Genomic DNA, 23,162 nt, shown 5'->3' with positions numbered 1-23,162 from the left:
TGTCAGGAAAAACATGACAATGAGTTTATAATAGAACAGAAATAACAGAGCATCAGAGACATGATTTAAATGCGTGACTAGTTAGTATTACTAATGACATATGCAGCCAATTACAAAATGTTGAGAAGTTGTAAAGTACAGAGAAGAAGACAAAACCACAATAATATAACAAAAAGACAAAAAAGGGGCAGTAAAAAGACAACAGAATGGAGTAGAATGCCTTGTCCAAAAGATACATTATTATGTTACTTACATCTTTTATTTCAATCTCTCTAGTGGCATGATGCCATAATTTTGTGTTTGGGTTGAAGTTCAAGTCAGACGACATCACACAAAGAAGTATTTTGCTGTAATTGGAATAACATGTAGACACAGGTCCATCAAATAATGGCCTCAAATAAATACCTCATGGCAGTTCTTCTTGCAATCTTTTGCTACAAAACTTGATGCATAATGAATTGTTCCAGATTCTTTCCAGTTCTTCATAATATGTGGCCCAAGAAACAGAAGATTTTCTTAAAGCAAATGAGAAGACAGATGACGTTCACTTCTTTGATTACCAACAAACATTTTTAATCATGTTCTTTTTACAAATCAGGATACACTCAGCATTATAATTTGATTCCACAACTTGAAAATAGCAATAATGTTTTGGTTGTATGACTTGACAGTCCACATATTGCAAATGTACAAATACTTGAAAAACAATAGTGTATCAATTAATCAAATATAGTAGTTTTTGATAATGCCCTATTCAACTATATCTTGGTAAACTTATTTGTGGGAATAAACCATAGGACAGTACTGCTTTTATGCTTTTCCTCATTTCAGGTGTCATTATCAGTTGACAGATTCTTAAGCTGACTGGTGAACAATATTGAGATCCACACTAAATTATCATAAATTTGGCTCCCTCATCTGTTAAGTCCTCAAAACAGGTTAACTATTTTTACTCTCCAAAGTAAATTTGGAGGCTTCCCTTTAGCACAGCACTAAATTATTCTTCCATTAACTGAGATATGACACACTAATTCTCGACTGTTCTCCTTATGGTATAAACTAGATACATACTAAAAAGAGTTGTGCTCTTAATACATGACCCTGTCTTACAATCCTTGACGCACTGAAACATTCTGATGAAACTTAAATACATATATACAGCTTTTTATCTACACCTAAAATTATGCTTTATAAAAATACTATGATAATGAAACTTCCTGGCAGATTAAAACTGTGTGCCAGACTGCAATACACTTTCTTCAAAGTGCTAGCCCTTCCAGGTATGCAGAGGAACTTTGTGACGTTTGGGAAGTAAGAGATGAGGAACTGGTGTAAGTAAAACAGTGAGGGCAATTTGTGAGTCATGCTGAATAGGTCAGTAGGTAGAGCACTTGCCTGTGAAAGGCAAAGGTACCAGGTTTGAGTCCCGATCTGGCACACAGCTGTCAGGAAGTTCCAAATTGGCACACACTTCTCTGCAGAGTGAATATTCATTCTAATGAGATAATATTCCTAATCAAATTTTACAAAAAATAAAATTCTATTTCACATCCATATAGGTCAAAATAATGTAGAGAAAGCAGTAAATTAAATAAAAGCCAGATTAATATTTTCCATGTTTGTTCCTTCCTTTACTAAAGCACATTGTATTATATATGTATGCTGCAACTATCTTGCTACAAGCGAATCCAACATTGTAAAAAATAGAATTACATGGTGAAATGAACTCCTTTCTTAAGTATTCAAGAGATGTACATTTAATTGAATGGGTCCTCTCTCAACATCAACTTTACCAAAGACAGTAAATTCTTGGTACTGGCAGTGTATGCAGTAAGTTCACACTGCATCTAAAATACACAGTCAAGAAGCTTGATCTGTAAGCTGTTCCAGAAGATTCTCAAAAGCTTTACACATTAAATTAAATCATTGGTTAGAGAAGGTATTCACAAGCTGTATTTTCAAATCTCTATACAAAAATACGCTACCATCCAAAAATGGCTTACAATCATTTATTTACAATGATTATATTGGAGATAAATGCAATTTTTTCTGGAAATATATAAATTCCCATATTATATACATATATATGTCTGTAAATAACCATTGTTTCACAGAATCAACAAATTTAAGGCACAACATTAAAGTACAGCAGCCCTCACAGCTATCACATTTTGTTCCAGGTTGTTCCTAATGTTAAAATGTACAGTCATTTTACACAGTGAAATGCAGTGAGTCACTAACTTCATGCATTGGAATTAAAATGGTGCTTTATACTCTGATCAATGGACATGATGCTCCACTGACACCAGAACAGAAAAAATATAAATATCATCACAGAATATAGTTTCAAGTATCTTATGTATATAATTTTACTGACATAGTATTCACAGCAAAACTAACATCACAAATATATATCACTTTGGCAATCAGCAAAATTATATTTTACAACTTTGCCAAAAAAAGCTCTTGAAAGTATCAGTAAGTTAACAACAACTCCAATAATATGTGGCAGTTACGATCCATAAATGTCAAGACGGAGTCGTCCCTCATTTTCCGTTAAGTACAGTATGTCTGCTAAAGCTTGTTCACAAATGGCTTCCTCTGCTTTCTCAGATATCTTCAAAAAGAAAGATAAAATTATCTATTAGTATTAAAAGAAATTATGTACAAAAACACAATGTTTAATGTCTTGGGAAATTGTACTGTTACTCAAAGAGAGAGGTATTGGAAAAAGAGATAGAGGGACAATGACATACTCCAAGAATTTTTTGACAATAATGGAAATAGTTTACATCAACATAATTCAACAAGTGAATTACTAATCAACTGTGTAACAGCTCTTTCTTTTCTGTATTTTTTTTATTCAGTATTGTCTGGATCTCTTTCTCATTTTCTCAATTCTTCAGTATTGTCATTAGTATGCACACAAATGTATTACACAAAGATAAACAAATTTGAATGTGGGCTTCAACGGCAAGAAACACATTTGTATGTCTCACACCATGAAAATCAAATTGTAGCATTTGTACCTCATGAAATGCCACTGTATGCCAACGAGAACAGTACTAAAACTTCGTATCATCAATTTCCTTTTCATCTTGTCCAGTAAGTCTCCCCTGATACAGGTTTCTAGGCAACTGTTCTGAATTCTCCCAATTTCCTAAACCTTGCCAGTCCTTTTCCTTCTTCCCTCTTCCTTGCTCTTTAACCTCTCTACCAAAAGAAGAAGCCGCTAGTTCCAAAACATGCATATGTCTTTAATCTTTGTATATGTTTTCTTCTGCTACTGCTTGGTGAGTAGATATTTTTTTTAATCTATTGAATTACATTATATTTAAAAAATTGTTTATTTTGATTGATGTATGGCAAATAGTTAAATTGATGTGACTGTCACCATGGAAGCTTCAGTACTGAAAGACTTTTAGAAGAAACGAGTACTGCAGCTCCCATTGTTGCTGCCATCAGAAAGGTCCTGCTTAGAGATTTACCAAGGAAGATTTTAAGCCAACAATGGGAGATTCAAATAAAATTAAACATCAACATCCTCATGACAAATTGTGACAATGATGACTAAAATATGAGAGAGTGACTAGAGCAAATTTAAAAATGAAAAGAACATAAAATGAGTGTATTTGACTCTCTGTAATATGGTTCACCACAGATCTAGATATGATCACCTCATTGCCACATAAGTTAAGAATATTAATTAACATCCATTTAACAGAAAAATTTTCTGAAAACCTTGCAGCTAGTCGGTGTGACTATTGTCACAGCAATGTCAAATAATAATTAACCAACTCATCAAAAAGTATAACCAACAGAACACTCATCAAGCAATTTCTGGTTCATGAGTATGTCAGGAAGCCATGGTAGCTTAATAAAAAAATGGTTCAAATGGCTCTGAGCACTATGGGACTTAACTGCTGAGGTCATCAGTCCCCTAGAACTTAGAACTACTTAAACATAACTAACCTAAGGACATCACACACATCCATGCCCGAGGCAGGATTCGAACCTGCGACCGTAGCGGTTGCGCGGTTCCAGACTGTAGCGCCTAGAACCGCTCGGCCACTCCGGCCAGCTGGTAGCTTAACAGTGAATGAATATCACTGCAAAGCTTGCTTTTCACTTTTAACAATTTACTAGCAATTTTAGTAACCATAAAAAGAGAAAAGGGAAACAAAGCTAATATTATATTATTATATTCAATGAAAGGCTTTTACAAATGTCTGCTCATGTCTGTGTATGTGCGGATGGATATGTGTGTGTGTGCGAGTGTATACCTGTCCTTTTTTCCCCCAAGGTAAGTCTTTCCGCTCCCGGGATTGGAATGACTCCTTACCCTCTCCCTTAAAACCCACATCCTTTCATCTTTCCCTCTCCTTCCCTCTTTCCTGACGAAGCAACCGTTGGTTGCGAAAGCTAGAATTTTGTGTGTATGTTTGTGTGTCTGTCGACCTGCCAGCACTTTCATTTGGTAAGTCACATCATCTTTGTTTTTAGAGATACTATTTGTTCTATTACAAGCTGTCCAAAGCAGTATCCATGAAGATAAAAGAGAGACTAGTTAGTTACAATGAATGTAGGACAAAAGTTGAATACAGTTAAAGATGAAGATACTAAAAGCATGTATGATGAGATAAAAGAAATTATATAGTTTGTTAATGGCGATGAGAATTTAATTATCATCGGGATCTGAGCAGGAAAGGGAAGGAAAAGGAAGAGAAGAGAATATAGCAGAAGGACTGAAAAGGGAAGCTGCTTGGTAGAATTTTAGACACAACGCAATTCAGTCATTGCAAACACTTGGTTTAAGTATCATGAAAGAATGGTGTATAGGTGGAAGAGGCTTAGAGACACCAGGAAGGTTTCAGACTGATCACATAGAGGTAAGACAGAGATCTGGAAACCACATTTCAAAATACAAAACATGTCCAGGGGAAAATGCTAATGTTGACCTTAATTTATTGATTATGAACTGCAGATAACAACTGAAGAAACTGCAAAAAGATATGAATTTAAAGAGATGGGATCTGGCTCAACTGGAAGAACCAGAGGATGTTGAGAGTTTAAAGCAGTGTTGGGAGACAAGCACTAGGAAATGATTGACTGAAGTAAGGGAAATGAATACAACAGAAGACAAATGGGGAAACTTTGAGAGCTGAAACAGTGAAAACAGTATTGGGTCAAACGGGGGGAAAAAATGTCCCAGAAGTGATTCTTGAATAACATATGAGATATTGAATTTTACTGATGAAAACAGAAAGTATAATCATGCAGGAAATGAAGAATGTGAAATGGCAGGAAATGTAGAATGATAAATCAGAATGTAGAATGATAAATCTGGAATAGTTAGAAGAGAAATGCAAAGCTGTAGATGAATGCATGGCAATGGGAGAGACAGAGGATGCATTTAGGTAAATTATAGAAACCTTTGGAAAAAGCACATCAGTTGCATGAATATAAACAGCATAGGCAGCAAGTCAGTACACTATGTAAATACAGGAATGCCAAAAGGTGGAACGAACTGATAAAAGGGCTATACATGAGAAACATTAATATTATGGAAAGGCAAGAGGAAGTACATGGGGATGAGATGGGAGACATGATACCATGAGAATGATCTGACAGATCATTCAAAAACCCAAGTGAACACAAGGCACCTGTCATAGATTACATTCCCTCAGAATTATTGATTGATTCTTTGGGAGAATGTGCCATACCAAAAGTACTTCACCCGGTATGCAAGATATATGAGACAGGCAAAATATGTTCTTATTTCAAGAAGAATTTAGTAATTTTAATTCAACAGAAGGCAGGTAACTCCGCTATACCAGTCACAAGCCTGGGGCCTCGTCTTACAAGCGATGAGGAAGGAGAAGCGGGATGAGTAACACCTCATTAAAAAAAAATGGGGTTCAGTTGGTCCAGCTGATAGCACCCTGTAAGGGGCCCCTGCCTAGGGTACAGGTGAAAACTCATCAATGGCTTCCAAGGCAGATGAAGATGGTTGATACAACCTCAACAGCAAGGAAGGCGGAAGAACCACAAGGGGAAGGTTGGGCTCCATAGCCTTGGAAGGCAACTAATCTAAGGGAGTAAACTCTGAAATGAAACCTATTGGAGCTTACAACCTCGGTAGTAACATGATTAGGTCGTAACAATCCTAATCCACCCAACAGTATTTTCAACAAAAGCATGGAGGACAAACTTACGGATATAATTACCCCAGGTAGTACTCAATCCACAGTCATCTTAGACAACGTTAGTGGGCCTTTGGATTCTGGGGAGCCGATACCAACATGTTACAAAGATGAGTTGGAGCATCCTGAAACCTCTAGAAACAAGATATGGCATAAACAATGCAACTATTTCGCTATGCTGGATGTCAACTCCTTGCTCAAGATGGGCAAGTTGAAGCATCTGACGGACATTCTGACACAACACAAGATTCCTATCACAGCAGTAAAAGAGACCAGGTATATAGACGAACGTGCCTTGTAATCTCAGGGTTATTGAATCTTCAAGGGCAAAGTGGGATGTAGGAAGATGAAGAACATCCCTCACCTGGAAACTGGATTCATTGTCAGTAACAAAATACTTGATTCAGTTATCAACTTCCATTCACCTAACAGTCGAGTGTCCCTATTAACATTTTGTTACTCCAATAAGGTTTACACCACTGTGAATGTACATGTATCTATTAACCAGGACAACAAGAGAAACCCTGAAGGCACAGAGCAATTTTGGGAAGAACTCGAGGACACTATTGGCAAGATCCCAGAGCGGAATACAGTCATATTACTGGGTGATTCTAATGCCCAGTTAAGAAAAGAGAAGCAGAAGTATAAATATATAGTGGGATAATACCCAGCTCACATGTGCACTAACAGAAATGGAGAACGACTTGTGAGAGACTGTAAAGCATTTAATGTAGTAATGAAATCAATGGCCTTTAAGCATCTACCAAGAAAACAGAAGACAAGGACTTAACCCAATAAACTCTTAGGCGAGATTCAAATAGATCATGTGGCCATTTCAAGGATGTCCTGTAGAGAAGTCCAGAATGTGAGAGTGTTAAAAGGGGCAAACTTGGACTCAGACCACTATCTCTCAAAAATAAAGTTCCGATTTCTACCTAGGAATACTTACCAAGTTTGACTTGGAAAAACTGAAAACCTGCAATATGCTTACAGAGAGAATGTAAGCACTAGATCATGAATGCAACAAGTGGGACCAACCAGGGGACAAATTAGTAAAAGCCGCAACAGAAGTCGCTTCACTAAAGAAGCAGAAGAAACATGAGTGCTGGACAAGTACCTGTGACCAAGTGATCGCAAAGAGACAAGCAGCTTGACTAAGATAGAGCTCACAGAAGTCCGACACAAATAAGGTGAAGTTCACAGAACAGTGCTGGCTAACTGCCAAAACCATCAGGTGGGTTAAACATCAGTACATTCAGGACCAATTACTCAATTAGATGAAGATTTCAATAAGAATAACACTAGAAACTTTTACCAAACTTTCAAGCGAAACCTTAGAAGCTATGCCCCACCCAGCTTATACTTCAGAGAACCAGATGGAAACATAGCCTATAATGACAAAGACAACTGCCGCATATTGGCCAAATATTTTGAGAATCTCATCAACTGCGAGTCCCCTAAAACCTCTTTTATCTTATAAGACAGTCCCACACAACCAAACTCTCACCCTCCAACAGAAGAAGAAGTGAAAAACATCATTCAGTCCTTGAATAATAGCAAAGCACCAGGAGAAGATGCTATAGTTGCACAACTGTGGAAGCAGGCTGGAGACAAAGCAATCAACAAGCTGACAGAGATCCTACAGAACATTTGGGACACTGAGAAGTTACCAGATGACTGGACATCTGCTATGATCCACCACTTACACAGGAAGGGTGATTTGACTGACATCAACAATTATAGAAGGATCTCATTGATACCAGTCACCTATAAGATATTACCTAAGACATTATTGAACAGAGCAGAACCCAAAATGAACCCAAAACTTGGAGATTATCAGGGTGGTTTTAGAAAAGGATGTTCTTGTGCTGAACAGATCCTTAACTTGAAGTCAGTATTAAGTCAAATGAAACTAGTGAAAAAACAGTACATAGTTTCTTCATTGACTTCAAGAAAGCATATGATTCAATCAACAGACATACTCTTATGAGAATTTTGCAGGAAACAGGCCTGGACCAGAAAACCCACAACCTTATCCAAAAGAACCCGAGTAACACTAGATCATGAGTAAAGTTTAGGGGAACACTTTCAGAAAGCTTTGAGATAAAGACAAGAGTTAGACAGGGAGATGGACTTTCACCTCTTCTCTTCAACTGTGCACTGGATAACGTGATCAGAGAGTGGCGAAAAGAAATGGAAGTACAAAATATACTGAACATTATTTAACCAGGGACACAAATGGAAAGGACTAGTAGTAGAATGTTTAGCTTTCACAGATGATCTGGCAATCATAGCAAGTTCAGTGTAAGTAGCAGCTCAATATTCTCAAACTCCAGGCTGCCAAGGCAGGACTTCAATTGTCACTAGAAATACAAAATACCTCACCAACATCAATGATACTACCCGTGAACTACAGTTGAAAGAAGGTCAAACTGAGAAAGTTGACAGATTCAGGTATCTAGGAGAATGGTTGGAACATCATCTATCAGAAGGAACAGTACTGACAACTCAGATTAATAAGTTACAATTAGCATATTGATTAACCAAGAACATCTATAATAAGAAATACCTATCTCGCAATTGCAAACTAAAACACTACCAAACAGTTATCCACCCGGAAGCCCTATATGCCTTGGAATGAATCTGAACAGGAAAGGCTTGACAGATAAAGTAGAGATTCTGGAGAGGAAGATCCTGAGAAAAATTCTGGCATCAGTCAAAACAGATGGTGAGTACAGAAGACAATCAAACCAGGAGCTATACATCACACCGAGAAAACTACAGATGTAGGCAGGAAGAGCTGTCTTGCTTTCTATGGACGTATCACAAGGATGGACCAAACAAGACTAACCAAATGACTTCTCAACTACTGGAAGAGCTGGAAGACACCATGGCTGGTAAAAGTCGAGAAAGACATCCAGGAACTGATCTTAACTGAAAGTGACATTAGATACTGAGTACTTCTCAGAAGCATACTAAAAGGAAAGAGGTTTCAGGACAGATCACCACGTAAAAAGACTGGCACCCTTTGGACAAAGGAGAAAAAGGAGAAACATAGCCAGAGAATGTGGGATTACTGGGCAAACATCAAGTCCCTCTCCAGGCTGAAAAGTTGAATATTGTGGTCCTTAGGGCAGTAAAAGTAACCAAACAGAAATTTGGAAAAAGTGTTGATGTTCAAGGAGAAGAAATAAAAGTTTAAGGTTTTTAATGACATTGTAATTCTTTCAGAGATGGCAAATGACCTGGAAGACCAGATGAACAAATGTATAATGTCTAGAGGAGAGATTCTAAGATGAACCTCGATAAAAGCAAAACAAGGGAAATGAAATGTAGTCGAATGAAATCACCTGATGTTGAAGGAATTAGAATAGGATATTATACAATAAAAGCAGTTGACAAGTTTTGTCATTTTGACAGTAAAACAACTGACGATGGCCAAAACAGAGAGCATATAAAATGCAGGATGGCAATAGAAGCAAATTGTTTCTGAAGTGTGCAGACTTGTAAATGTAATCACCACTCACAGATTAGGCCTGTTCTGAGTTGCTCACTGCTGCCTAGAAGGTGTACATGAAGCAGTTTACGATCATGGGACTTGTGATCAGTATGTCACCATCCCTTCAGCCATTATTGCCAGCAGATGAATCTTGGTGGTGCTGCTGCTTCTTTATTCAAACAGTTCCTCATTTGGTTTCACAGGGCTGATGGGTCCTGTTCCATACCTAAGAACCTAAGAAAAATATGAGGAGGTAGCAGGGCTCATACCTTCTACACCAAAGGCAGCAATGTTCAACATTTGCTATGGAGCAGGTAAGGAACTGAAATAAGGAAATTAAACATGGAATCCAAACGGTGCAGACAAGAAGAGAATACAAGCCTCTGAAATGTAGTGCTACAGAAGACTGCTGAAGACAAGACAGATTGATCAAATAACTGATGAAGAAGTACTGAAGCAAACTGGGAAGAAAGGAAATTTACAAGAGCAGTTGATTAAAAGAAGTGATAAACTGATAGGACACATCCTCAGGTGTAAGGAAGTAGTAAGTTTGGTAATGGAAGGAAGAGTTAGTGGTAAAAATAGCAGAAGAGAACAAGTACAGCAGTAATAGAAATTCCTGGGCGGACAATTGGCAAAATAAGAGAATAGCAGACTGATGTGTGATGTAGAGAGTAAAACAAGGTTTAGCTACAGTAAGCAGATTTAAGTGGAAGTATGTTGTGATAGTTATGCAGAGATGAAGATGCTTACACATGATAGATTAGCATGGTGTGCTGCATCAAACCAGTCTATGAAATGAAGACCACAGTGAAGACATTGTGAAATAGATTTTTTTCTATTACAGGATAAGACAGAAGAAAGCCAACACCAGCAATCATTACACTAGATTACATATTCACAGTATAGGTAAGAGATGACAGAGAAAATAATGTATGAAGATATCTGAAGAAATAATATAGTGCATGAATGAATCTGAGAATTTAACTGTCAGGGGATAACGAAAATGAAAAGGAGGCTGAATTTCTTATGTGAGTTAATAAAGACTTTTAATTGTGCAAACATGGCATACAACCCAACAGGTAACAACAATATGGGTTGGCGAAAACCCAACAGTTAGTTTTACTGTTATTTATGTGGTAGGAGGCAGAAAATCACTTTGTATTTCACATGACAAAAAATGAAGTTTATAAGTTGGTACAGTAAAGGTAACCAAAGAAGTGTTTTTTCAAGTTTTTGCTCTTAAATCACTTCTTTTCCTGATAAATACTAAAGCTTTTTTAAATATTGCAGTACCCAGAAAGAATTAGCAAAATTCAGTAAAATTCAAACAATGTGTGGCACAGCACAATGAATAATTCAGATAGTGAAGGAACAGCATGCGGACTGCATGAGTAAATGAATTCCATCACAGCAGTGTATTTGGATATGTCCCACAATGATGGCCATAATTGTGTTAGATCCTTTGATGGTGACTGCACTCAGGCAACATTGAGTGGGATGCTGAGTGAATATCCAACACCATGAAGAATGGTTAAGAGCACCATTCTGTGTGCAGAGTATAGTACTGACTCCTGCAGGCACCATAGCTGATGCTTAGTGAATTTTTGCATAATCACATAAATCATGTGCAGATATTAGCCAACTAAGTTTAGATTCTCTGATTCCAGCAAATGGGAGCTTCACATCAGGGCTGTTCAAGAAGTTGTTAGGCAAACAACTGTTCACGGTAGCTCAACTACTAGAAAGTTGCATTTGCAGTAAAATGGGATAGTCAGACATAATTATGAAGTGCAGAGGAAATGTAAACACTGTGCTCAAAATGGCTCTGAGCACTATGGGACTTAACATCTGTGGTCAGCAGTCCCCTAGAACTTAGAACTACTTAAACCTAACTAACCTAAGGACATCACACACGTCCATGCCCGAGGCAGGATTCGAACCTGCGACCGTAGCAGTCACGCAAACACTGTGCTGTCTTCAGAGGAATGACCATGTGTCATGTACAGCATAGCCTTAGACATGAGCACATAGAATTACAGGCAAGTGTTTAAAGTAGTGGGTGCTTCTTTTTTAATACATGAAAAGCAGAATGATGGCTGGGAAAGGAACTTTAAAGTAAAGGTCAGACATACCAACATCAGTTTACAACATGTCAGTACAGGAGACCTAGATTATTATGGGATACGATCACATTTGAAATGCTTAATGTCCAAAAAATTTCAGTTTATGGTAACATTACAACACCTTCCACACAAAAGATTATGAACTCTTAGAAGGCCAAGATTGACAAGCAATGATGCAAAAATTAAAGAAAGCACTGTTAAGCCATGGGACTGAAGCAACATTCATCATGTCAGAGCAGATAAATAAAGGCCTAAACTATTTTCACATTCAGACTGCAATAAGAGGTTCACGATGATTCTCTCTTTGTAGAACAGACAGCTCGGAAATGGAAACACTGCTCATTCCTCCAAGCTGTCACCTTTAATGATAGGAGCAGAGCACTGAAATATGTTCATTGATCTTCTCCACAAATCTGAGATTTATTTAAAGGATTTTGAGAAGTTAAATGAGAAAGTTAACATCTTTTAACTTCTGTTTTCAATTGATGTTAATAATGTGGAAACTGAGATACAGTTAGAATTTATAGACCTACACTATGACAAGCAGTGGTGTGATAAGTTTCATAACAAAATTAATCATGCAGCCTTTTTAAAAAATGTTCCTCAACAAAAATTTCCATGACTTTACTTGTTTGCGGCTACAATTATGTTGATGTTTGGATCTACATACATGTGTGAGCAACTTTTTTCCCACAACGAAGAGAATGAAATTTACCCAGAGAAGCTTACTAGCAAACATTACCATACACTGAATAAGCAGTGCTCAGAAGACAGTATCAGATATAGTTGCTTTTGTTAAAATCAAAATTAATAATATTCATTTATATCCTGTTACTTTATAGTTAATGTCTGGATAAATGGTCACACAGTACCAGCTAATATCAATTCAAATTTTGTCCAAAAATGGTAGTCATTATAAAGTGGCATCAGTCATTAGAAAACCATGTTTTGTACTTAGCTGTATGATATTTTTTGATTCATCAGAATATTAAGAGATGTAAGATTCACTTCACTGTAATTTCTCATCAATACAACAATCTCAGAAAATAAATATGCTATGAAGCAAGTTACTTAACTGTGAAGTAAATCTCAGTACAACATAAAGTTACCAGCTGTAGAATTAGACTCACTGACAACCATTTCTCTTGAGAAGCTACCTTGTTCTGATTCAACATTCTCCTCCCCCTTCCCCACTATCAGTTGCTGGGAGCCGGACATTTGCTCACAGCTGAGGCACGAGCACGAACCAGCTCACATCATACTTAATTCTTAGAGCCTGGGATCATGAACAGTTTTATACTTTTAATCACTTGTGTATGGTCATCACAATAATCTGTGGTGGAAAGTCATTCCAGTTACACATTGCAATCTTCTCAAAACAAACTTCTGTGTATATCAATGACTTATCAGTGAGTGTACCAGAAAGCTCCAAAGCTTTTTTATTTGCTGAACATACAAGCACCATGTAACAAAATTGTAAAAACTGTCAAAGTGGCACAAATGTTTGTCTTATTACAAGTTTCGAACCATCAATTAATATACACAAACTCCCATGCAGTTTTTTACAATTTTGTTAAATCATTTCAAGTTGCTGCCATGTTACCATCTACCATGGTGGAAGTAAGTAAACAAGTATAACGCTTAGTGATTTAGGTAGGAAACTGAATAATGTGCATTTAGACCATATGTGTAGTTAATTTATGAATCTTGTGTCAGAAACTATTTAGTAAGCTACGAATTTTCACACTGAGGTTCCAATTGATATAAACCCCAGCAAGGAACTCCTATATAGAAGAAACGAGGTTTACCACAAGGAAGCCTTCACATGGGGATGTATGAAAGGAACAGCTTAATACATTCATGAACACAAAATGAAAGTAGATCCACATGTATGGAGTGTGGTGTCACCGCCAGACACCACACTTGCTAGGTGGTAGCCTTTAAATCGGCCGCGGTCTGTTAGTATACGTCGGACCCGCATGTCGCCACTGTCAGTGATTGCAAACCGAGTGCCGCCACACGGCAGGTCTAGAGAGACTTCCTAGCACTCGCCCCAGTTGTACAACCGACTTTGCTAGCGATGGTTCTCTGACAAAATACGCTCTCATTTGCCGGGACGATAGTTTAGCATAGCCTTCAGCTACGTCATTTGCTACGACCTAGCAAGGCGCCATTATCAGTTACTATTGATATTGTGAATCATGTACCGTCCAGACCGACATTCACCATTAATGGATTAAAGTTAAGTATTCCACCAGCTACGTCCTATTTTCTAAATTCTAATTTCCTTGTCCTGTTCCAGACCTCACGCCAGCCTGCGTGAGCTAAAATGCGTGCCTTTCGGCCTCCTCTAGTAACATGGTGTTGGCTCTCCTGCCAACCAAAACATTTGCGATGAGGCAAAACCGCATTCTTATCGATATTGCCCTGATTTACTTGTGTAATGGCTTCGCCACGATCTCCAGATGTACTGTCCGAATTTTATCGCTTACAGAATCAGCAGATGCAGGCCTTACTGGATGCCGTTGGACAGCTCGTCCAGGGTCAATGGGCAATGCAAAACGATGCGGCAGCCACCGCTCCACCGCTAACGCCACCACAACATGCTGTCGCACCAACTTTTCGACCTTTTGATGCTGCACTGGAAAGCTGGACGGAGTGGTCACGCCAATTTGGATTCCATCTTGCCGCCTACAGAATTCAAGGTAACGAGCGGCAGCATTTTTAGTTATCATCGGTCGGCGTAAAAACGTACCGTGTGATAGTCATATTATTTCCCTGACGCGACGTAGCAACTCTGTCCTACGAAGAAATTTTGTCTGCATTAGATGCATATTTCAAAGAATCAGTCAATGTAGTTGCGAAAAGGTATACCTTCTTTCGTACAAAACGTACGGCAGGTCAGACTAATCGGGAGTGGGTTGCAACCTTGCAAGGCCTTACTAGGGATTGTGCTTTTGAGTGTCAATGTGGACTCCCTTATTCAGATACCATGGTACGTGATGCAATTGCACAGAACGTTTCTGATGTTCGTATAAGGGAACAGATTTTGAAACTAGTCAATCCCTCCCTTCAACAAGTGATGGACATATTGGATCGGCAGGACACACTTGACTTTGCTCAGGAATCATTTGAAACTTCACCAACCGTGTGTCAGGTTAACCGGCCCGCCGGGCGAGCTGCACGGAGCAGTAAACAGCCCTCGCGCCTGGCCGCGCCACTGCCGCCAGGCTCTCAGCCATGTGTGCCGCGCAGGCAAGCAAATGCAGTGCTAAAATCATGCCCGCGGTGTGCTACTAGACATTCGCGTGACAATTGCCCGTCATGCCAGGTTATTTGCTTTTTCTGTAATAAAAAAGGACATGTTCAGAGTGTTTGCCAGAAAAAGCTCAGATCGGACACTCACAACCATTCCAGGCCCTTTGCTTCGCGCCGAATTCGAACCAAGGATACTCATGCTCATGAAACTTCGCCCATGGAAATTCATGTAGTTCATTCCACTCCGCTCAGTGCCACTCTCTCTAACAGTGACTGTGTTCGTCCTACACATAGTGTGCGTCGATATCGCCGGAAATCCCGTCAAGTTGCAAGTGATTATGTGCCAGTGTCAGTTCACGTTGCACGAGACAGTCGCTCTTGTCGTCAGCAGAACAATAAACTTTTTGTAGACTTGGACATTAACGGCAAAGTGATACCATTCCAGCTCGATACCGGAGCTGCAGTTTCACTGATCAATCAAGACATGTACAAACAGCTGGGCACACCTCCGTTGCGTGCCACAAATGTTAAATTAAATAGTTATTCAGGTCAAGATATCCCTGTGTTAGGACAGTGCAGCCTTCCTGCAACATACAAAGGGCAAACAAAACTTGTGTCATTTTACGTCCTTCGTTCTTCTTCTGCAGTGAACTTGTTTGGTTTCGATTTATTTCAGTTGTTTAACTTGTTATAGTAAATCAGGTCCTATCAGTGAACCAGACTGTGCCTTCAGACAGTGTTTCTCGTCTATGTGAAGAATTTTCAGACATTTTTGCACCGGGCCTTGGTTGCGCTAATAACTATAAAGCACATTTGGAACTGAAAGTAAATGCACAACCGAAATTTTTCAGAGCGCGCAATGTTCCCCACGCATTGCGTGATGAGGTCGCAAAAACATTACACGATTTGGAATCACAAGGTGTAATTGAACGTGTGCAGGCTTCTCTCTGGGCATCACCCTTAGTAATTTTGCCAAAACCTTCAGGAAAATTGAGACTTTCTGTGGACTTCAAGGCAACAGTGAATCCACAACTAGTGATTGCAACTTTTCCTTTACCCCGCCCGGAAGATCTTTTTGACAAACTATGCCCGGGTAAATATTTTTCGAGGTTGGACCTAGCAGATGCGTACCTAGCAGATGCGTACCTGCAAATACCGGTGGACGAAGACTCCCAGCACGTTTTGGTGGTTAACACACATCTTGGTTTGTATCGCTTCAAACGACTGCCATTCGGGTGTGCATCCGCCCCTGCATTGTTTCAGCAATATCTCCTAACTGTTTGTGCGTCGGTCCCTACTGCAGCAAAATATCTGGACGATATTGTGAGCACCGGAAAGACGGAAGAAGAACATTTAGCAAATCTCAGAACATTATTTCAGGTCTTGCGACAAAATGGTCTCCGCTTGCGGAAGGACAAATGTGTTTTTTTTGCTCGTGACTTGCCCTACCTGGGACATGTACTCAATGCCCAAGGCATACATCCTAGTCCCGAGCACCTCCGTGCCATACAAGACTTGCCTTCGCCGCAGAATTTGAAGCAGCTACAGAGTGTGCTGGGAAAAATTAATTATCACCGTTATATCCCACACGCCTCTTCCATTTCAGCTCCTCTTCATCGCTTACGCCGTAACGGTGTTCCGTTCGTCTGGACGACGGAATGCGAACGCGCCTTTCACCAGTTGAAATCGGCGTTGCTTTCCAATACTTGCCTTATGCCATTCGATCCCCAGAAGCCCCTTTTGTTGATGGTGGATGCATCGGATTTCGGGATTGGTGCTGTGCTTGCGCACAAAGATGGATCGCACGATCGCCCTATTGCCTTTGCGTCCAAATTAATCTCGTCTGCACAAAGAAATTATTCACAGATCGAGAAAGAAGCATTGGCTCTCGTATTTGGTGTTACAAAGTTTCATGATTTCTTGTATGGTCGTCACTTTACCATCATCACAGACCACAAACCTTTGACATCGCTTTTTCATCCGAACGAGCCTGTACCTCCACGTACAGCGCAGAAATTCATTCGCTGGTCTATTTTCCTCTCGCAGTATCGCTACGATATCTTGTATTGGTCCACTGCTAAGCACGGAAACGCCGATGTGTTGTCCCGTTTGCCTGTTGCTGAGGATAGAGCATTCGATTCCTCCGAACTTGCTTGCATGTTCATTGATTCGGCAACCGATGACGTGGTCGAATCCTTTCCGATTGATTTTCATCGTGTAGCTACTGCCACAGCTGCCGACCCTGTCGTTGCTACCATTCTGCGTTTTGTTGCTACGCAATGGCCCTTTCCAAAGTCACGGATCAGGGATCCGTTGGTTTGCCAATTTTTTGCTCACCAGGAGAGACTTTTGGTACGACGTGGTGTTTTGCTGTTGCTTTCTGATAATGATCAGTCCAGGGTCGTGGTACCACGTTCGTTACAGTCCTCTGTCTTACAGCTTCTCCACCAAGGACATTGGGGTATAGTGAGAATGAAACAACTTGCTCGTCAGCACTGTACTTGGTTCGGAATCGGTGCCGCGATTACGAATATGTGCTCTTCTTGCATGGTGTGTGCCGAACAACAATCAGCACCACCGCGGAAATTCTTTGCATGGCCAAAAGCCACTTCCCCTTGGCAATGCTTACACATCGACTTTGCTGGTCCATTCTGGAATGCTCGATGGTTGGTTGTGGTAGATTCATTCAGTAATTTTCCTTTTGTTGTCCGGATGTCTTCCACGACGTCATCTGCCACCATCCAAGCGTTATCTGCTATCTTTTGCATTGAAGGTCTTCCACAGACTATTGTTTCCAACAATGGCCCACAATTCATGTCCGCAGAATTTCAGTCATTCTGCAAGGCCAATGGTATTCAACAGCTGACGTCCGTGCCATTTTCGCCACATTCAAACGGTGCCGCTGAAAGATTGGTCAGGACTTTCAAGTCACAGATGTTGAAGTTAAAAGAGTCGCATTCTCGGGAGGACGCATTATTGCTCTTTTTGTCCTCGTATCGCTCTCAGCCCCGAGATGGTCGCTCGCCGGCTGAGTTGCTCCATGGTCATCATCATCAAACCTTGATGTCTTTGCTACATCCGCCGTATCAGGTTCCTGTGCAGCGGCAGACACCTGCTTTTGCTCCAGGCGACGTTGTCTACTATCGCCACTATCGTGGTTCACGGCGTTGGCTTGAAGGGCGCATTCTTCACTGCCTCGGCCGCGCTATGTATCTGGTTTTGGGGGACCTCTGGTGAGGTGCGTCGACATTTCAATCAGCTGCGCCTCTGTCGTCGCACGGGATCTGCCGCTCGCCGTCTGCTTTCAGCGATGGTGCCGTCCGGTCAGCACCCTGGGGACCCATCTACTGGCTCGCCTCAGTCCCAGGTGTTACCGACGCTGCCTTCCATTTTGCCCCATGGCGACGCGACGCCGCCGCTGCCTGTTCTCCCGCCGGCGACGCCCGCAGTGAACGCTTCGCTGCAGCCGCCGGGCGCCTCCCTGGGTCACGCACCGCCGATCGCTTCCCAGGACCAGTTGTCCTCCGACATGGAACTCTTGCCCGCTCCGGACCATATGTCGTCTTTGCCCGTCGGGTGCCCTGGCCCGATGGAGGTCGACCCTTCGGCCCCTCCTGTCTCTCTGCGGGCGCATACACCGCATGTTGGTGTGCACCCTGGAGCAGGTTTTCAGGCGTTTCCTAGCTCCCCGCGGTCCGAATGGCAGGGTGCGGGTGGCACAGCCTCGCCTGTTGTTAGGCTCCCAACCTCGTCGCATACGTCAACATGGGGTCCTCCCCACGGCGGGCGGAAGCTTTCTAACACAACCGTAGGCCGATTTGCGGGGGAGGAATGTGGTGTCACCGCCAGACACCACACTTGCTAGGTGGTAGCCTTTAAATCGGCCGCGGTCCGTTAGTATACGTCAGACCCGCGAGTCGCCACTATCAGTGATTGCAGACCGAGCGCCGCCACACGGCAGGTCTAGAGAGACTTTCTAGCACTCGCCCCAGTTGTACAACCGACTTTGCTAGCGATGGTTGACTGACAAAATACGCTCTCATTTGCCGAGACGATAGTTTAGCATAGCCTTCAGCTACGTCATTTGCTACGACCTAGCAAGGCACCATTATCAGTTACTATTGATATTGTGAATCATGTACCGTCCAGACCGACGTTCACCATTAATGGATTAAAGTTAAGTATTCCACCAGCTACGTCCTTTTTTCTAAATTCTAATTTCCTTGTCCTGTTCCAGACGTCACGCCAGCCTGCGTGAGCTAAAACGCGTGCCTTTCGGCCTCCTCTAGTAACACGGTGTTGGCTCTCCTGCCAACCAAAACATGGAGCATATTCTCTTTTACAGTTCAGAAACATGTGCTTTAACCAGTAGTGTACAATTTTAAAGTCTACAAGAATTAAAGTGAGTTAATGACAACTCACATGTTTTCACAGAGCGGGTGTTTCCTCTTGAGAAACTACTCTTGTTCTCAATATGAATACTTAATATCTATTTATCTTGGTTAAATTGGAATTAAGGAAATACTGTTAGTATAATGAGACTCAGGACTGTTACCCCATCCAGTCATCCTGATTTGGGTCTTCCTTGGTTTTCCTAAATTATTCCAGATGAATGCTAGACTGGTTCTGAGTAACAATCCATGGCCATCACCTTCTCAATTCCCTACCCATTAAAAGTAATTTGAAATTAACATTTTATACAGCCCTAGCATTATTATTATTATGGAAATTAACATTTTTACAGTCATATTATTATTATTACAAATTTCTTATGATACCATTATTACGATATCTGAGTGTTTTTTGACCAAAAATGAAACATACATAACAAACTTAACACAAACAAAACATGCATTCCCAAATTAACTTGAACTATTAATGTACCATTCTTGCCAACTATTAATGTACCATTCTTGCCATGTACAAATCTTTTGTTAGTGTTTTTATTCATGATCTGGCTCGCACATTTGAGCTTCCATTCACAAAAAAGTTCACTTCTGTTTGTTATCATAAAATCACAAAATAAATAAATACGAAATAAATTTAAACATCTACCTGGGAAGAAACTGTGATCAATAGGCACACTAACAACAGACACTTGCACGGTACAATATATGAAACTTTATCAGACCAACAGAGAAACATACACCATTGGGGAACAAGAACGGTATGGCAAAAGTGCTGAATCAATGGAAAACCATGTATTTGCATCACTCACAGAAAAGGAAAGGTATAGTTCTTATACTTACTGGTCTGAATGGAAAGTCAGTTGGTGGAAATTTAAAATTTGGTCCAAAATTTACAGAAACGGTAGAACTTTTATGCAGTGAAAGTGATGGATAATATGAACCACCATATATATCTGTAAAAGCAACACCCTGTGAGACACCATTTTTGTAAAAGATCAGCTTACTTCCCGGAATAATTTTAAGCTGCTTCAGTTTTTCATTGACTGTATCTTTTTCTTCATAGTAGAGGTGGCTCTTGAATTTCACTAGAGGCTGTAAAGAAAAGAAGGTATTTGTAATGTAAATAGTCTTAACCTGGTCTATGTAAGAAAAACATTAATTAAAGCTGAAGCAATGGAATTCTTGTCTTGAAGCAATTACTTATATGTTCTGGAAATATATAATTAATCACATATACATGAGGATATGTGCTACTGCACTTTAAAAATTGATTATAAGAATAACAACATGAAAAATGTTATATGCAGTATTTTTTTGTAAATTAATTGGATGACTCTTATCAATCAGTGTTTGTTGCTCATTTTTACATCTATAAAAGTCAAATGAACAATCTTGGTCTAATATTGTACTACTCTCATGTAGACTTTTTTGTCAACAACATACTGCACGTGGTCTCATAAATCTTGTTTATTGAGTTGTACCTCAAGGGGCACAAATTATATACAGGTCAGATGTAAAAACCTGTAGCACTTCCTCACTGTAATAAATGTAGTCATTTAAGATTAATAGCAGATATAAATAAATTGAACAGTAATATATTCTCTTCCAAATACACAGGGTGTTCAAAAAGAGTGTTAAATATTTTGAGAGGTGGTAATACTAATTGAAACAAGAAAAATAAGTCCAATAAACATGGGTCCAGAAACGCGTACTTTCTGCAATAAACACGTGTTTTTTACAGGAGGTGTTCAACATGGCATCCATTCATGATAATGCATCCCTCTACCTTCTGACACAAGGAATGATGCAGCCTTTGAAGTATACGAAGCTGTTATACCTGCTGGTATGCATTGAAGATGTGGCCGTGTAGTGTCCGCACATAACTGACTGGCATGGGGTAGACCAATTCTTTCAAGTGTCCCCATAACCAAAAGTCTACAGGATTGAGGTCTGGGGAAGAAGCACGCCAAGGTGTGCAAACCACCCCCCCCCCCCCCCCTCCCTTGCAGATATTCGCACACACTGTGATAGCAAAAGTGTGCTGGTAAACCATCATCCATGAATCACATTTGTATTCGTTGCTGGAATGGCACAGCCTCCTGCAAGGTGGGCAACACATTAATGAGAAAGTCCAGATAATGTGCCCCTGTTAACATTTGTGATAGCATATATGATCTTATTAATCTATTGCCAAGTACGTCTGCCAATGAGTTGATTGAGAATTAGCGTTGATGCCCTCTTTAATGAATTTATTGGGGATTTTCAACTGCCCGTACATGCTGTTTATGGAAATTCACAACGCCATCTCTTGTGAACCCTGCCTCATCGGTAAATAAAATCTTGTGTGTGAACAGTGGATCTGTAGTACACTTCTGCCACAGCCAGTGACAGAACCACCATCTGCCATTATGATCCTTTGACCTTACAGCCTTACTGCACTTTATATGATATGGGGTATGGTAACTGTTCACGAATTACTCCCCTAATAAGATACTGAGGCATGCCTTCTGCAGCTGCTTCTAATCAACACACAATGCTCCCAGGGGTTTCTTTCAATGAATGTAGCACATGGTCCTCCATGTCTGGTGTGTGCTCTGTGCACTGTGCAGGGCCTTCCACCGTCAGTCTTTCGAGATGCAAGGGTACCTGTGTCCTCCAGAAACTGGAAAAGTCTGCCAAACAGCTTATCAGAGGGTACTCTCACTGTGGAAATTTTTCAGCATAGAAGACTCGGGCTCATAGGCTACATTCGTTTACTAAACCATAGCAGAATATCATATCTGGCATTTCACTTGTCAGTTAGTAAGCTACCATTGCTAATAAATGGTGGAAGAAAGAAAATATAAATGCACTACACCATTTGTATGTACAAACAGTGCAATAACAGTAAACATATAAGAGAATTCACATTTGAAAGAAGGTAAAACACCACAATATGTACCCAGGGTTGACAGTATTGTACAATAAGGCACACAAGCGTAGTGAAAACTAATGTAGGCTACAGCATGACTCAAACCACCCAACTGACTTCAGACCACCTAATGGTAGGAAGAGTAATGTGAGTAAACATTATAATACCCTGCTGACACATGTGACAAAGCACAAATGCAATGACTGTGCTAATATCTGCAGCCAATTGTCACACAGCTCTTCCTATAAACACGTGTTTATCTGGGAAAGTACGCATTTCTGGACCCATGTTTATTGGACTTATTTTCCTTGTTTCGATGAGTACTACCACCTTTCAAAATATTTGACTTTTTTTTTAAAAAAAATCCTGTATATTTCATCAGATGTGTAACTGATAACATTTGAGGAAATCATTACATCAGCTTCAAAACCATCTTACTGCAAGACTGTGAAACTAGAAGGAATGTGAAATCATACCACAAGCAAGTTGCATGTAACTGCTTCCATAATATGACATGTGGGGTAGACTTTAGGCTCCAACGTACTTGATGCAATTTTATCAGTTCTTTTCCTCTATTCTGACCATCACCATCTTCATTCCCTATTCATTATGCAATCATATCTCTATTTATTTTATGTAATAAAATGTTTAATGCTTATGTGCTAATGTTGAAAGTGGTTCTTCTAAATAAACAATTAAACCAAAGTAAGTAACTATGTCTGAGTTGTTCATAACAAATATCTGTTATGATTATAA

The 23,162-nt window shown here is 40.0% G+C and overlaps 1 protein-coding gene across 1 annotated transcript in view; it reads right to left on the bottom strand.

Moving 5' to 3' along the window:
- Window positions 1–170: 170 nt before the first annotated feature.
- The window catches only part of LOC126199731 (set1/Ash2 histone methyltransferase complex subunit ASH2-like), a 102,288-nt gene continuing 79,296 nt past the window's right edge, over window positions 171–23,162 (bottom strand). Inside the window, exons 10-11 of the mRNA XM_049936648.1 lie at window positions 20,336–20,587; window positions 171–2,617 (exon numbers count right to left, since the gene is read on the bottom strand). Coding sequence (XP_049792605.1) covers window positions 2,513–2,617; window positions 20,336–20,587 — 357 coding nt within the window. The 3' untranslated portion in view covers window positions 171–2,512. The remainder of the gene's footprint in view (window positions 2,618–20,335; window positions 20,588–23,162) is intronic.

The sequence above is a fragment of the Schistocerca nitens genome, chromosome 1 (genome assembly GCF_023898315.1).
Source record: "Schistocerca nitens isolate TAMUIC-IGC-003100 chromosome 1, iqSchNite1.1, whole genome shotgun sequence".
Taxonomy (NCBI): Eukaryota; Metazoa; Arthropoda; class Insecta; order Orthoptera; family Acrididae; genus Schistocerca; species Schistocerca nitens.
The sequence above is the reverse complement of the archived record's forward strand: the minus strand, read 5'-3'. Positions and strand labels throughout refer to the sequence as shown.